Source organism: Alexandromys fortis, unplaced genomic scaffold, assembly GCF_014885135.2.
Source record: "Alexandromys fortis isolate MF-2015 unplaced genomic scaffold, M_Fortis_MF-2015_v1.1 scaffold_210, whole genome shotgun sequence".
Classification (NCBI taxonomy): domain Eukaryota; kingdom Metazoa; phylum Chordata; class Mammalia; order Rodentia; family Cricetidae; genus Alexandromys; species Alexandromys fortis.
The window spans coordinates 2,078,699-2,093,538 of NW_026068101.1; the positions used below are offsets into that span (position 1 = coordinate 2,078,699).

General features: G+C 42.4%; 1 protein-coding gene and 1 long non-coding RNA gene across 3 annotated transcripts in view; one reads left to right on the forward strand and one right to left on the reverse strand.

The window, feature by feature from the left end:
- Efemp1 (EGF containing fibulin extracellular matrix protein 1) overlaps positions 1 to 14,840 on the reverse strand; it is a 68,313-nt gene that overhangs the window by 13,943 nt on the left and 39,530 nt on the right. For both annotated transcript variants that reach the window (XM_050123855.1, XM_050123854.1), the window contains exon 5: positions 3,402 to 3,524. In XM_050123855.1, coding sequence (XP_049979812.1) covers positions 3,402 to 3,524 — 123 coding nt within the window. The remainder of the gene's footprint in view (positions 1 to 3,401; positions 3,525 to 14,840) is intronic.
- LOC126489533 (uncharacterized) lies at positions 3,531 to 6,192 on the forward strand. Its single transcript, XR_007588957.1, has 2 exons — positions 3,531 to 5,050; positions 5,359 to 6,192. It is a non-coding gene; the product is annotated as an uncharacterized lncRNA (long non-coding RNA).

Consider the following 14,840-nt stretch of genomic DNA (forward strand, 5'->3'; position numbering starts at 1 on the left):
AGGGGGAGGGAAAGGGGAGGCGGCGGTGGGGAAGAGACAGAAATCTTTAATAAATAAATAAATAAATTAAAAAAAAGATACAGCTTACAATCGAGAGAGAAAAGACGTGGGTCGTGGCCAGCTGGTGACTGTGGTTAAGCCATCCAAACATTTGTATCTTCGTGTTTGTGCCTAACGTGATAGGAAGGCTTGCTATGTGTATCTCAGGAAGTTTTGTGGGGGTCAAATGAAAGAACATTGTGAAAGGAAAGGATACTACACAAGTGACCTTTTGAAAATGTCCTGACGTTTGGATGAAGTGTTCCAGCCTGTGTCCTTCTTTGATAAATATTTCCAGCTATAAAGCGCTCGGTGGAGAACTTGCAGAGAAGCATAATAAAATGTCATTACCTCATGACTACACTCTGTGACAACTCCAGCATAGCGTGTGTAGTTTAACAGGACAGTTTTTTACATGCAAAACAGCACCACAGAGTGACATTACCTCACGGTAAAAAAGAATAAGAAATAACAAAGCTGTGCTGCTGTTTTAACAACAGTGTGCTCCAATGGCTTGAAGCTAACATGAGTTCGAATCTCGGATCTGGCAATTCCATGTCTTAGCTTCCGGAGCTTCCAATTCTTATTCCATGTGGTAGAATTGTTGGAGAGTTCACATGGTACAGACTAGGTGGTGTATCTGGAGCATACTAGGTAGTGAAGTGGGAGGTGTTAGTAGAAAGATGCAGAATGCTGCTGGCCAATCAGGACACTGAAATAACTAGAGAGACATCCGCACAGCCTTTGTATCTGCTTCCTCGTACCCAGGGAGGATGACCCTCTCACTACGTATGACAGTTTATGTCCTCACCCATATTCTTGTCCTGCTTCAGACTTCCTTGTAGCTTAATATTGAGATGTGTGTTTATTTGCTTGTCTGTCTCTCTCACTATCATCTGAGGTAAATAAGAGCTGTCTCTTCCCTTGAGGTAGAGGTGAAAGATATTTGTCTGCCCTCTGATGTATGCTTCATGCCCCGAGCAAGGACTAGTATTAGTAGATGCTCAGTTACATTATTTGATGTGGAGGAATCTTACGTTAATTAAGAGCTATTGTTTATAGTGCTTCCTAGTGCCTTATGTGATAGCCAGGTACTACAATCACTAGTCAATATGTATGGATTTTTTTTAAAATAGCTCCTCCAGACCAAAGATTCTGTAAAAATTGTTAGCCTAATCCTATATCTCAGCATCTAGGACTGTACCTGGCACACAGTCTGCTCTTGGTGAATATATTTTGACTCAATGGTGCCTGTCCCTTCAACTAGTAGACATTCATTTTACAGCATTGCATTTGGTGATAAGGTTGTATAGTCATAACTGCAATTTATTCTGCATCTGTCTGCATGGGATACAGGCATAAACATGTTACTCCACATAGTGAGAAGATAAATAATAGGAAGGTATGATAGGGACAGAGAGAGCAAGCTGCCTGGTGGCCTGCTGGTTGTGGTGGTCCATGGAGGATCGGGTCAATCCACAACAAGTGCAGGAACTCAGAGTGCATGTTTAGCTATGGCAAGCAAAACCACCACAATGCTTTTTATTATACTTTGCATAGGTATCAGACTGCAACAGATTGGAAATTTCCAAAAATGGTCTACTTCATCCTAATTGGAAGGAGGAGTGACTAATTATATTTGGTTATATTATGGCTCCTTGGGGAGGCAACTGGGATGGGATTGGATAGTGCAGTAGGGTTTTGTAGGGGGGGGTCTTGTTGCTTAGGAAAGAATGTGTACACATGTGTGGCCCAGAACCATAACCAGTGAGAAGAAGCTGTGGTGCAAGTGTTCTTGGGAGGGAGGGTGTTGATGCCTTAGAAATGATGAGGAGACCCCTTTATGATCTCCGAGGAGAGCAGAACTACCTTTGTGGGTGAGGGCAACGTCGGTACACACATGATCTGATGTGAGCTCATCTTCCCACTTTCCCATAAAGGCTGCCTCTCAGTGTCCCTTTGTCTTTGGTTCACCCTGCAGTAGGGTAGGTTACTACTGTACTTTTAGGCCCTCAGTGTTTATTTTCCTGACTAACCCAAAGAGCATAGCTTGCTTTGGCGCCTGTGGAGTTTTCCAGCACTCTTGTTCTTTGTCTTAACTTCCAGCTTTACAAACCCTGGTCCTTCCATGAGTCCGGGCACCCATTCCAGCACCTAGACACAGCCCTTGGCAGGCAGAGTCAGCCAGGGTCTACAAGAAGCTGAGTGCTGACATACCCATGTTGGCAGCTCACATTCTCAGGTGGGAGCTGATGCTGCCTGGCTGTCTCCAAACCCTCATCCTCTGCTCCTAGGAGAAAATCTGGACTTCCCACTCATCTGTGGTAAGAGTCTAGGCATGTAAACAGATGGGCAGAGGGAGCCAATCACAGTGGTTCATGACTTCTGCTGGGTTCCTTGATTGAGTGAGCCAGAGTGCTGTTTTATTTCACTGCCTGCCAGCTGGCCTCCTCAAACTGTGTTCTTTCATTCATTCAGAATGTATGCAGGTCATCTACTACGTGTACTGGACCCTTTGTGGGGACTCTGGCATCAGCAGTGACACAAGCTGGCATGGCCCTAGACCTCAGGGAGGTATCCTCTCAAACTCCCTCTGGTACAGTGCTTCATTCTGCACTTGAAACACCGCCAAAGACTTGCAGTGTAAAGAGGCTTTAGACCAGGGGTTCTCAACCTGTGGGTCATGACTCCTTTGGGGGCCGAATATCAGATATCCTGCATCAGATATTTATATTGTGATTCATAATAGTAGCAAATTACAGTTATGCAATAGCAATGAAGTAATCTTATGGTTGGGGGTCACTACAACATGAGGGACTGTATTAAAGAGTCATAGCATTAGGAAGGTTGAGAACCACTTCTTTAGTGTTCCCTCTGCCAGTCACATGGCACAGGACCACATATGTGCTAACCACTGCCATTCATGAACTCCTGAGTTGGAACTAGTGGCATCTCCACAGGACACTTGAACACGGTGATACACAGAGCCCTTAAATAACCATAGGCTCAAATGACAGGGGTAGAGGGGCATTTGACCTCAGCATCTATCATATGCACCATATTCTGCTGTGCAGTGGTCCCTGTCACCAGTATGTTAGTGACACAACCCCTAATGAAAAATTTAGTTCTCAGTTGTCTTTATGGTTCCATTCAGACTAGATTATTGCTTTCACTTAGTCTATAGTATTTTAGTATTTAGGATAGTTTCAACCTTAAGGTTCCTCTTGGTAGCTGGAAACCATATTGTTCATTGTCGGAAGAGGAAGAAGCTGTTGGGTATCATTTTTCAATCAACCGGGAGGCCTTTGTTTTGATGTCTAAAGTCTCAAGATGGGAGTCTTAATACTGCACCAGGGACTTACCCACGCACTGCTCTCCCCGCTTCTGATACCCCGGAAGACACTGGCATGTGAAGGAACCACGTAAGTTGATGCACACTTGGTCCTCTCTGCAGTTGTGGGTCCCCGAGGCACACTCATCGATATCTGGGAAAGACATGCAATACAGAAAGAATTCCAGCTGTTTGTGAAGATATGGAGGCCCTCTTTTCATTTTTCTTAAACTGAATTTTACTTTATTCTTTAAAAGCATTATAAAATGATTTTATAATGTTGGAGATATTTAAAATAAAAAAAATATTTCAAATGCTTATAAAATATTTTCAGAATTACCAGTGTGTACACCTGAGATTTACGAGGTCCTAATAATTTTTATACCTAGCTTAGCAATTTACTCCATCTTCTTCCTTTTATCTATCACCCATCACGTTCCCAGTATGCATGAATGCTTCCCTAAGACAGTCCTATACTTTTATTAGATAGGGATACCTATGAGAACACACAACCACTATTTGTAAGACTGAAGCAGGAGGATCTCCAATTTAAGTCTAGCCTGGGCTACAGGGGAAGTTCAAGTCCAGCCTTGGCAACTTAGACTCTATCTCAAAACTATAAGTACAATGAGACTAGAATATAGCACATTGGTAAAGCACTTTCCTTGTATATGTAATGCCCTAGGTGCCATCACCAGCAACATACATATGTAGATACACTTACATAAAAGGTGAGAGAGAGAATTAAATTAGATTGCACGACTCCTACTTTTGCTATCAAGTGCTTTTAAATTTGAGAGACCTTCTTATAAATCTTATTATTGTATAGTCTCTCTTCTGATTCTGGTGTCTTTTACTCACATGGCAGAATAACATGTATGTATAAAGTTTTCATTACAAAACTCAAAATGAAAAGCACCAATTTGATCATATTCTTCTAGGACAGATATGTTAGTGTAGTTGATAGTCTCCTAAGAGATTTTACTTTGAACGATTGCTACATGTGCTTCAGTGGGAAACAAGTTCCAGTTTTAGCAAAGAGGGGAAGTTACCAAGGAAGACAACTTATAGAGCCTGTTCCTGACCAAAGTGTGCTAGGAATTTGTGTGACCATTCACCGCCACTTGTAGGTAGAATTCATTTTGCCTTGTCTGTATCCTTCACAGTCATTCAGAAATCACATAGCCACCAGGAAGATAGATTTCAAAGAGGGGCTACATAGTTTTGGTATTCTCTAACAACTGAAGACTAAGCTTTAATAAAATGTCACAAAACATGTAATTTCTAGATGACCATTTCTTCATAACCAAGATAGACTTGCTGGGGAGTGAATTTTTGATCATCACTGTGGGAACCCCAAGGTGGTGGGCTGAGCATCAATTAAAAGAAATCAATTTTCAGCAATGAGAACTAATTATGCTTTCTCTTTTCCACCTAAGCAGAAAGTGGCTTTTGTGTTATTTTGTTTGGATTTTTTTTTTAAATTTCAAGGAGAATTGAATTGTTGCACTCATGCTAAGCAAAGCCATAAAGTAAGTCATTCATTTTATAAGAAGTCATTCTGAGATAATCACTCCACTTAGCCTGGAGCAGTAGGAGAGATTCTGTCCAGAAAGAGAGGGAGAGAGAGGATGAGGATGCTCCAGCGACTGACGCACGATTGCCCATTGGATAAACCTGGTAAGGCTTTCTTTGACACAAAATTCTTGGCACCTGATTTTAAACATCAGCAAGGTTTTTTTTTTGTTGCTGTTGTTCTGAAATGCATTAACACTGTCACTATGATGCTGTTTTCCAATCTACCCCAAAGGGCCCTTTCGAGGTGAAAGGCCACGGAGCAGTGACCGTGCTGTGAAGTCAGCTGCTCCCTTTCATGCCTTGTTATTTTCTCAAAGCACTTGATGAAAACCTTCTCTACTGGGATTCTTTGGCGCTTTATGACTCCCTAATGCAGAAATGACAGCAGAATTCCTATTGTTTTATGTCAGGAACATCTGCCAACATTTGCCGTGATAACAGCCCTGCGAGATAGAGTCCTGGTAGATCCAACTGTGGCAAGCTCCCTCTGTCCGTGCTGGCAGCAGATCAAGGACTCGGGCCGGCTTGGCACTGCTGAAGGAGGCCTCGCCAGTGACGGAGGCTTCACTGTTTGCAAGCACTCTGTGCAAACTGCCTCCACCTCATCACATTCTGGGTGTCCTGCAAGTTCCTTTCCATTTTCCCATCGTTTGCTTCCAAGTGTCTTTGATAGACCGACCATCGTTTCCCCTGGGATCAATGTATCATGAAATAGTTTTTAAACATACAAACCTGTAAGGCTCCTTTCTAAGAGTCTGCTCTAGTTAGCTTCTATAAAGAATTATTTATTAAAAAATATCCAGTGAGTTACAGTAATTTAATAAAGGCAAAGACCCAAATACACAATTATGCCACTCCAACTACCTTATTTTCCTTTCTTTACCCAAAACAAAAAAGCTGTGATAGAATTTTCTTCATCTAGTGAGCATGAATTGGTGGATGCAATGTTCCTTTGACCCGCACTTAGAAATGCTCAAAGCATAACCTCCATGACCTGGAGGCAGCGTCATCTGCATTTCTGTTTGCATCGTTCTAACCGCAGGGTAGAGTATTTATTCTCCCCAGCCCTCACATTTAGCAGCTTAGTTAAAGCTAAAGAATCCCAGCGGCCTGAACTTCTGTGGACTGTCTTCAATTACAGTATCTATTTAAATGCCGCAATGCTATTGTTTGGAAGATTCTATTATTGCTTGCTTATACACTCACACAAAGGCATGTTAAACAATTAAACATTTTTAAACCTTTTCGTGCGTTTCTTTCCTGCTTGTCTGTGGTCAGAAGGCTCAGGGTGACACTCTGTCACCATTCCAGGGCGCTGCAACCACTGCTGTGGCAGGAACGTCTGTTGTTTGTGAGCAGAACTCACTTCCTGCATCTGTTTGGGAGGCCATCTGCGTGGGCAAAGCCCGGCTTTATTTAACAGGAAAATGACTCAGGTCAGCCATGTTTTCCTGAGAATCTAGGAACAAACGCTCTGGGGAAAGGACTTTTATGTTTTTGTTTTCAATTATCCATCATTTGTCCTTGACAGCGAAGCTCATTTCCCCTGCTCACTATAGCGCATGGAATGTGATGGGTTTTTTTGTTTTTCAGTAGATGTTCACCCAATTAATGGATGAATGAATGATTACCTTGGTGCTCAGGGTTTACAGAAAGCAGGACCACCACTGTAGCTTATGGAAGTAAAATTCATAAGGCAGAGTAGCAGGCAGGCCTGAGGAGCGCGGCAGAATCAACTCTGCTTCTGAGTGGGAACAAGGGAAAACCGTTGAGTCTGGAGGACTCTCAGCCTACGCTGGCCAGAGTGATTAGCCGTAGCATCTTTGCAGAGGAGGTGGGTCCTGAGCTGCCGGGTGAAGGGGATGAGATACAGGATCTGATAGTGGAAGGAAGCTCTCTTTTTGAAGGCAAGTCCCACAAGAAAGAGACCCAGCAACTCTGCAGAGAATGGCAGGGAGTTGGAGTCAGCCCGGTGCTGGGTCTGGCAGAATGTGCTCAGCAAATGCGTGCCCAAGTCACTAGCAGAATCCAGAGACCTAAATGGAGGATTCGAAGGTTTGTATTGAACACTACAGCGAACAGCTGTTAATGAAACAGCCATGGATAATGTTAACACTACCAAGAACAAAACAGCAGAACATGCTTCCTAAAATCCCACAACACTTTTAAACATTCTGATAGATTGAGAATAACTTAAAAGTGTCCTCATCTCCCTGCTTGTGATTTATACTACTGTAGGTATTTCTTTTCTTGACACTGACAACCTTAGTTGCCTTAAATAATCCAGTACAGTCGTTGCTGAGCCTCCTATCAGGCTTGCCCCAGTCAGTGGCACTGCAGATCTGTCATTATCTGCAAGCGAACACGGATGGTGTCCATTCACTGGTGTCCCCTAGGCCCTGCTTAGGCCTTTGTTCTCTGGTTTTGGCTTCTTTCCTTGTATTCTGACTCATAGTTTCCAAATCCCTGACTCATGTTGTGCTCTCTCTTATGCAACATTTTAATCTCTGCAATGTTCTTTCCATAATTTGATAACTTACCACGACATGGAGTCACTTCAGCGTGTTTTATGGGCAAGAGTGACATGCAGTATAAGCGCTCAGTAGTACCACGTTGAATCTCTTGAGTTTAAGAAGTGACTCCCGACCACTTTTGAGGAAGGCGGCTGAAGTGACTGATTCTGTGGCTGCCCATGTGATCTAGGACTGTGGCCTCAGTGAACTTTTTCAGTGGAAGGAGTTGATGGATGAGGATCTTAGGGATTTGGAGGGTCTTTATTTTCAAAATTATTGGAGGGGGTAGAAACTTCTTAGCAAAAGCTGAGGACGTCGTTGTTTTGCCTTTGTCTTATCTAATATTGGCTGCTGGTAATTATGATCCTGGTGATCCATTAATGTTACTGATTAAAATCTCCTTAGAGGAGAGTGTATCCTATTTAATATAGCATTGCATAGACATTTATTAAAGCTCTGAAACAAATTGGCATAAAGTAGATAAATAGTTTCTACACAGAAAGAGTTTCTTTTTTAATTTATTTATTTCTTTATTAACTAAAGATTTCTGTCTCTTCCCCACCGCTGCCTCCCCTTTCCCTCCCCCTCCCCCAATCAAGTCCACCTCCCTTGTCAGCCCAAAGAGCAATCCAAACTGCCTAGGCTCCCACAAAACCAATAGGTGCAGTAGGATCAAAAACCCATTGCCATTGTTCTTGAGGTCTCAGTAGTCCTCCTTGTCCGCTATGTTCAGCGAGACCGGTTTTAACCCAGGCTTTTTCAGACCCAGGCCAGCTGGCCTTGGTGAGTTCCCGATAGAACATCCCCATTGTCTCAGTGTGTGGGTGCGACAGAAAGAGTTTCTTAAGAAGTCGGATTACTCCAGGACATCTGGGGAAACAGAAACAAACTACTGCCTACAGTTGACAGGCGAGGAAGGAGGATGCTAGTGACATGTAGAGTCAGAGCTGCCTGTTGTTGCAGAAACCTCATGTTCAAAGCCCAGGCTCCCTTTTGCTCCTTCTGTGATTTAGTTCTCCACAGACTTTTCTCCCACAAATGTGGGTAGCAAAAGTTGAGCTGCAGGCATGTATACTTTAACTTTTTTTCCTCAGGATTAGAAGATGGCTAATCATGTCATACCTGGGTTCTTCCCCGTGTCTTTCTTTTGCTTACAGTTAGATTTCTAGCTCTCTGTGCTTTCCGCTTCCTTTCCCAGTCTTTAGCCACTTATCAACAATTTTTGTCAAAGACTTTCTAGTTCCCATTTTGCTTCCTTTATAGAGCCGGGATCAGATTTATCTGGCAACATGCCCAGTTCCAATTGGCTTTTCACCCTTTAGCTAGAATTCACCAGAGCTAAGCAGTTCTAGTGGAGAAAAGAGATATTTACTAACAGAGGGGAACTGTCATCATTGTGGCCAGCAGGAGATTTATAGCTCTAGATTCTTATCAATTTTGGCAAAGCGTAGATAACAATTTGGTGTGCTTTAAGTGATAAACAAAAACATCATCAAAATCAGCTTCAGCCCTCTTGGTGGTTCAGTCTTTGTTTTAGAAAGTGACCAAATCCAATGTCCTGGAAATCCTTGGCACTGTACCATGTTCTGGTAGAGTTTTGTAATATGCTGTTCCCATGTTTAAAAAGTGATACATGTATCAGGTTTGCTTCTTCAGCAATGAGGGTGGATTTGCATGGAAGATGAACCTTTGCTCACCTAGCTTTCCATGGAACAATGGATTCCAAACACAAGCAGATTAGATGGGGTTCATTGTATCATTCATAAATGTGGAAGGAAAACCAATGGGTTCACATGAATGCTTAAGCTGCGACTTCTCTCCACTATTCACCCAGCAGATGTCCCCTACGTTATAGGCCGAAACAGAAGAAAGAAGACAGAGGCACACATGCTCATTCTTTAGTGCTCTTCATGCACTGGGAAAGTGCAGCTGATTGTACTCAGAGAATTAAAGCAACATTTCCTACACATAAATATTTTAGTATTGGGATATTTTCAGGCATCTGTGTGATGGTATCATACCCAGATGAACTCGTTTTTGTTTGTTTCTCAAACATAATTACTTCCCAGGTATGTTTGGGGAAAGGTGCCCTAGAATAGGGGGTACTATGGTCCAGTGGTCCAACTGCAACCTTGGGGAGTGTGACTATATTTTGGAATATCAGTCTTGGCTCTTGAGTGGCTGGGTACTAGGAATAAAAGCCCTTCTGTATGGCAATTCAAATTTGTTCTATAAGGTTGGTCATTATTTTTAAATATTGATTAAAAATAGATGGTCTTCTCAACATAAAGCCAGCCACACTGAACCTCATAGAAGAGAAAGTGGGAAGTACACTTGAACACATTGGCACAGGAGACCATTTCCTAAATATAACCCCAGTAGCACAGACACTGAGAAAAACAATTAATAAATGAGACCCCCTGAAGCTGAAAAGTTTCTGTAAAGCAAAAGACACGGTCAACAAGACAAGACAACAGCCTACAGAATGTAAAAGATCTTCACTAACCCCACATCAGACAGAGGGCTGGCCTCCAAAACATACAAAGAACTCAAGAAATTGGTAATCAAAAGAACAAATAATCCAATAAAAAAGTGGATTACAGACCTAAACAGAGACCTCTCAACAGAGAAATCTAAAATGACTGAAAGACACTTAAGGAAATGTTCAACATCCCTAGTTATCAGAGAAATGCAAATCAAAACAACTCTGAGATTCCATCTTACACCTGTATGAATGGCCAAGATCAAAAACACTGCTGACATCTTATGCTGGAGAGGTAGTGGGGTAAAGGGAACACTCCTGCATTGCTGGTGGGAATGCAAGCTGGTACAACCTCTTTGGATGTCAGTCTGGTGATTTCTCAGAAAATTAGGAAACAACCTTCCTCAAGACCCAGTAATACCACTTTTGGGTATATATCCAAAGAATGCTCAATCATACTGTAAGTACATGTGCTCAACTATGTTCATAGCAGCATTGTTTGTCATAGCCAGAACCTAGAAACAACCTAAATCCCTCTTTACCAAAGAATGGATAAGGAAAGGGTGGTACATTTACACAATGGAGTACTACATAGCAGAAAAAATGACAGCTTAAAATTTGCAGGCAAATGGATGGAGCTTGAAAACATCATATTAAGTGGGGTAACCCAGACCCAGAAAGACAATTATTACATGTACTCACTCATAAGTGGTTTTAAAACATAAAGCAAAGAAGACCAGCAAACATCACAATCCCAGAGAATTTAGACAACAAAGAGGACCCTAATAGAGTCATATACATGAATCTAATCTACATGGGAAGTAGAAAAAGACAAAAGCTCCTGAGTAAATTGGGAGCATGGGGACCATGGGAGAGGGTTGAAGGGAGGGGAGAGGCAGGGAGGGGAGCAGAGAAAAATGTAGAGTTCAGTAAAACCAATAATAAAAAAAGAATGGTCTTGGGTATAATTCTGATCCTACTGATCATGGGATGTGTTTGTATCTGTGTTTTGTGGGTGTCTTGGCACTGGCCAGTTCCTGAAACCCAAATCAAACTCTGGCAAGTTATGAGTTGAATGGAGACCAATTCCACTTCTGGAACCTACTAAGTCCCCATGAGCAGTGTGACTTGAGCTGGTCTCCTGCCTGGAGACCTTATAGCTGGGTCAGTACCCCTACCCCAAAGCAAACACATTCTTGGCTTTCTCCTTTAGGTAATCATCACTTGAAGTGACACAAGCCTCTGGCTATGGCAGTGCCAATTATAACAAGCATGGCTTGGTGACCTCCTAATTAGAGAGACCGGTTATATTCTTGTTCATCTAACATTAAGTAGATTTAGTTCCCACTAAATTTAAGCACAGTACTAAATGTTGGGTGCAACTTGGCATTAGTTCCCCAACTCATTAAAGGCCTACAGCTTTTTCAAAAAATGTCTTTGTGACTCTTACTTTTGACCATAATACCTTATTATGTTTTCCTGCACAATCTGTCGCCTCAGGGTGACCATGGTGAGAGTGCACATCTGTCTTCTCAGTGTGACCATAGGAGAGTGCACACACATCTGTCCCCTCAGTGTGACCATGGGAGAGGGCACATCTGTCCCCTCAGAGTGACCATGGGAGAGGGCACACCCGTCTCCTCAGGGTGACCATGGGAGAGGGCACACCCGTCTCCTCAGGGTGACCATGGGAGAGGGCACACCCGTCTCCTCAGGGTGACCATGGGAGAGTACAGACCTGTCTCCTCAGGGTGACCATGGGAGAGGGCACACCTGTCCTCTCAGGGTGACCATGGGAGAGGGCACACCTGTCCTCTCAGGGTGACCATGGGAGAGGGCACATCTGTCCCCTCACAGTGACCTTTGACCATGGTGAATTGGGATGTGGAGACAGGAGCATTACTCAGAGCTTGAGAGCCAGCTAGTCTGACATTCACATGGGTAAGCAAGAAGAAACTCTCAAAGCAAAATGGAGGGCAAGGCCCGACACCTGAAAAGTTTCACACTTGGGTGTGGAATTTTCAGATATGAAAACTCACACAAATGAGCATGAACACATATAAACATAAATGCATACAAACATATACACACCATGTATGTTTAAATGTATGTGGATTGACAGGAGGAGATGTAATGCTTAAATATTTTTTTTTTTGAGACAGGGTTTCTCTGTGTAGCTTTGGAGCCTGTCCTGGCACTAGCTCTGTAGACCAGGCTGGCCTCGAACACACAGAGATCCACCTGCCTCTGCTTCCCAGGTGCTGGAATTAAAGAAGTGTGCCACTACTGCCTGGTGAGCTTAAATATTTTTAGTGTATCTTCAGATCCTCAGGAAAGGTTAAAACTTCTAATTTACATTGGATTTTGATACGCCAGGGTGCATGTTTGAGCAATCCCCAGGGGAAACGTAAAGGAATAGTAATAAAACATGGAACTAGAAATCTGACTGAGGGGAACACAGAATCATGAAAAATCCTTTGTCAATTTAAAGAGAAGGTGAAGAATAAGAATAAAAATAAGAATAAGATGCCAAGCAGTGGTGATGCACACCTTTAATCCCAGCACTCGAGAGGCAGAGGCAGGCAGATCTCTGTGAGTTCGAGGCTAGCCTGGTCTACAGAGTGAGTTCTAGAACAGGCTCCAAAGCTACAGAGAAACCCTGTCTCAGAAATCCAAAAAAGAAAAGAAGGAGAAGGAGAAGATGAAATGTGCAGGCAATGCAGACGGCAGATGGTAGGGTAGTTGTTTCGGTTTCACACATATCACTTAGTGATTAGAACTGGACTACATGCTAGCTCTAAAACAAAAACTGAGCAGGCGGACGGTTCAGCAATCAGAAATGTTTTCTATGAAAGCTGAGGACACGAGTTCAATTTCTGGAACCCATGCAAAAGGGAGACCTGATCTCACAATGTTTCCACCCTGTTGCTCACATTATACACTAGCAATAACGATGATGATGATAATTATTAAATAATCATGTAATTAAAGAAAATGAATATTCTGTTTCAAGTAACATAATTCAACTGTAAGTGTATAGATATTAAAGAAAAAGAGATAAAAATATACTATACAAATATTAACCAGAAAAAGTTTAGCTTTGCAATTTTAACATTGGATAAAATTGCCTTTAAGGGAAAAATCACTAAGGAATAAGTCAGGAATAGTACTTACAACAAAAGTTTTAGAAAAACATAGAAACTCTAAGTTTAAAATCATTTAATCATAAATGAAGTAAAAGCTAAATGTAAACATAACGAAACACAATTATGGTAAGATTTTAGCAATTTCTCCCAGGAACTGAAAGAATCAACATACATTATTCAGAAGTGAAGACATAATAAAAATAACATGGCAAAAACTTTGAAAAAATGCTTACCACTGTATGGAAAACATAGCTTTTGTATGTACTGAGAGAATGTTGAAAGAAAATCGTCATGTGCTGGCCATGGGACAAGTCTAAATAAATTTCAAAGAACTGCCATATAGAGATTATGTTTCCCAATGGGTGTGGCCCAGAGGTAGAGCGTTAACCCCACGCTACACTCTCCAACTACCAAAGGGATGAAGAAGAGACAGGAGCAAAAGGACAAAGATAACAGCAATAAAACTAGCAAAGCTCTGCTTTGGAAAAGGCAGACATTTCTAACAAGCCTGTGGCTCAGAGAAGGGAGTAAAAGTGAAAATGAGGACTAGGGCAAGCTGAACGGCACCTAGAGTCATGGGGACGAGTGGCCTTCCTCTGATGGAGGAAGGTCATTGGTTAATTAAATAAAGAAACTGCTTGCCCTGATAGGTTAAAACATAGGTGGGAGGAGTAAACAGAACAGGATACTGGGAGGAAGAGGAAGTGAGCTCAGACTCGACAGCTCTGCTCTCTGGAGCAGAGGCCATGCTCCGCTCTCCCAATAGCTCTGCTCTCTGAGACACAAGGGATGAAGCTCCGACCCAGGATGGACGTAGGCTAGAATCTTCCCGGTAAGTGCACCTTGGGGTGCTTACATAGATGATTAGAAATGGGCTAAATTAATATGTGAGAATTAGCCTAGAAGAGGCTAAATAGAAATGGGACAAGCAGTGTTTAAAAGAATACAGTTTCCGTGTAATTATTTCGGGCATAAGCTAGCCATGCGGGCGGCCGGGGTGCTGGGGACGCAGCCCCGCCGCTCCTATTATTTCAACAGATGGCGCCCAACATGGACAACTGAGAGAGGACTTGAGTGTTGTCTGTTGTAGCGCCCTTGCTGGCAGGGACCTTGAAATGCCAGAGTTGTGGCAGTAAACATGGTTACAGCCTGTATCTCCGCCATGAGGCTGGAAAGCTAAGGAATGGACTGGATCTACCTGGCAAAGCCACGGCTTTAATCCTACTCATATTGCTCAGTAATTTAAAGGCTGGGGTAGTCAGAAAAAGAGAGATAGACAGTAAAGAGATTCAAAGACAAAGAAAATTTCTAAATGGTTTACAGTGTGTTAAAAATATATGCAAGCTAAAAGTTAAAAGTTCTTAAAAGTATAAATAAGGAAGAAAGAGGGTAGTTGGGTGTGGTAATACACACCTTTAATCCCAACACTTGGGAGGCAGAGGGAGATTGACCTCTGTGACTTCAAGGTGTGGTAGTACACGCCTTTAATCCCAGTGCCTAGAAGGCAGAGACAAACAGATTTCTGTGAGTTCAAGGTGTAACGCCTTTGAGCCAGAGACAGGCGGATCTCTGAGAGTTCAAGGAGAGCCTGGTCTACAGAGTTATTCCAGGTCAAAGAGATACAGAGAATATAAAATAAAAGTAAAAATAAACAAAATAGAGGTTAAAATAAAGCGTACAAAGATGGAAAATACACAGAGAATCTTGATACTGTATACTATTATGCTCTCTTTGAATTGTTTGAATGCTGA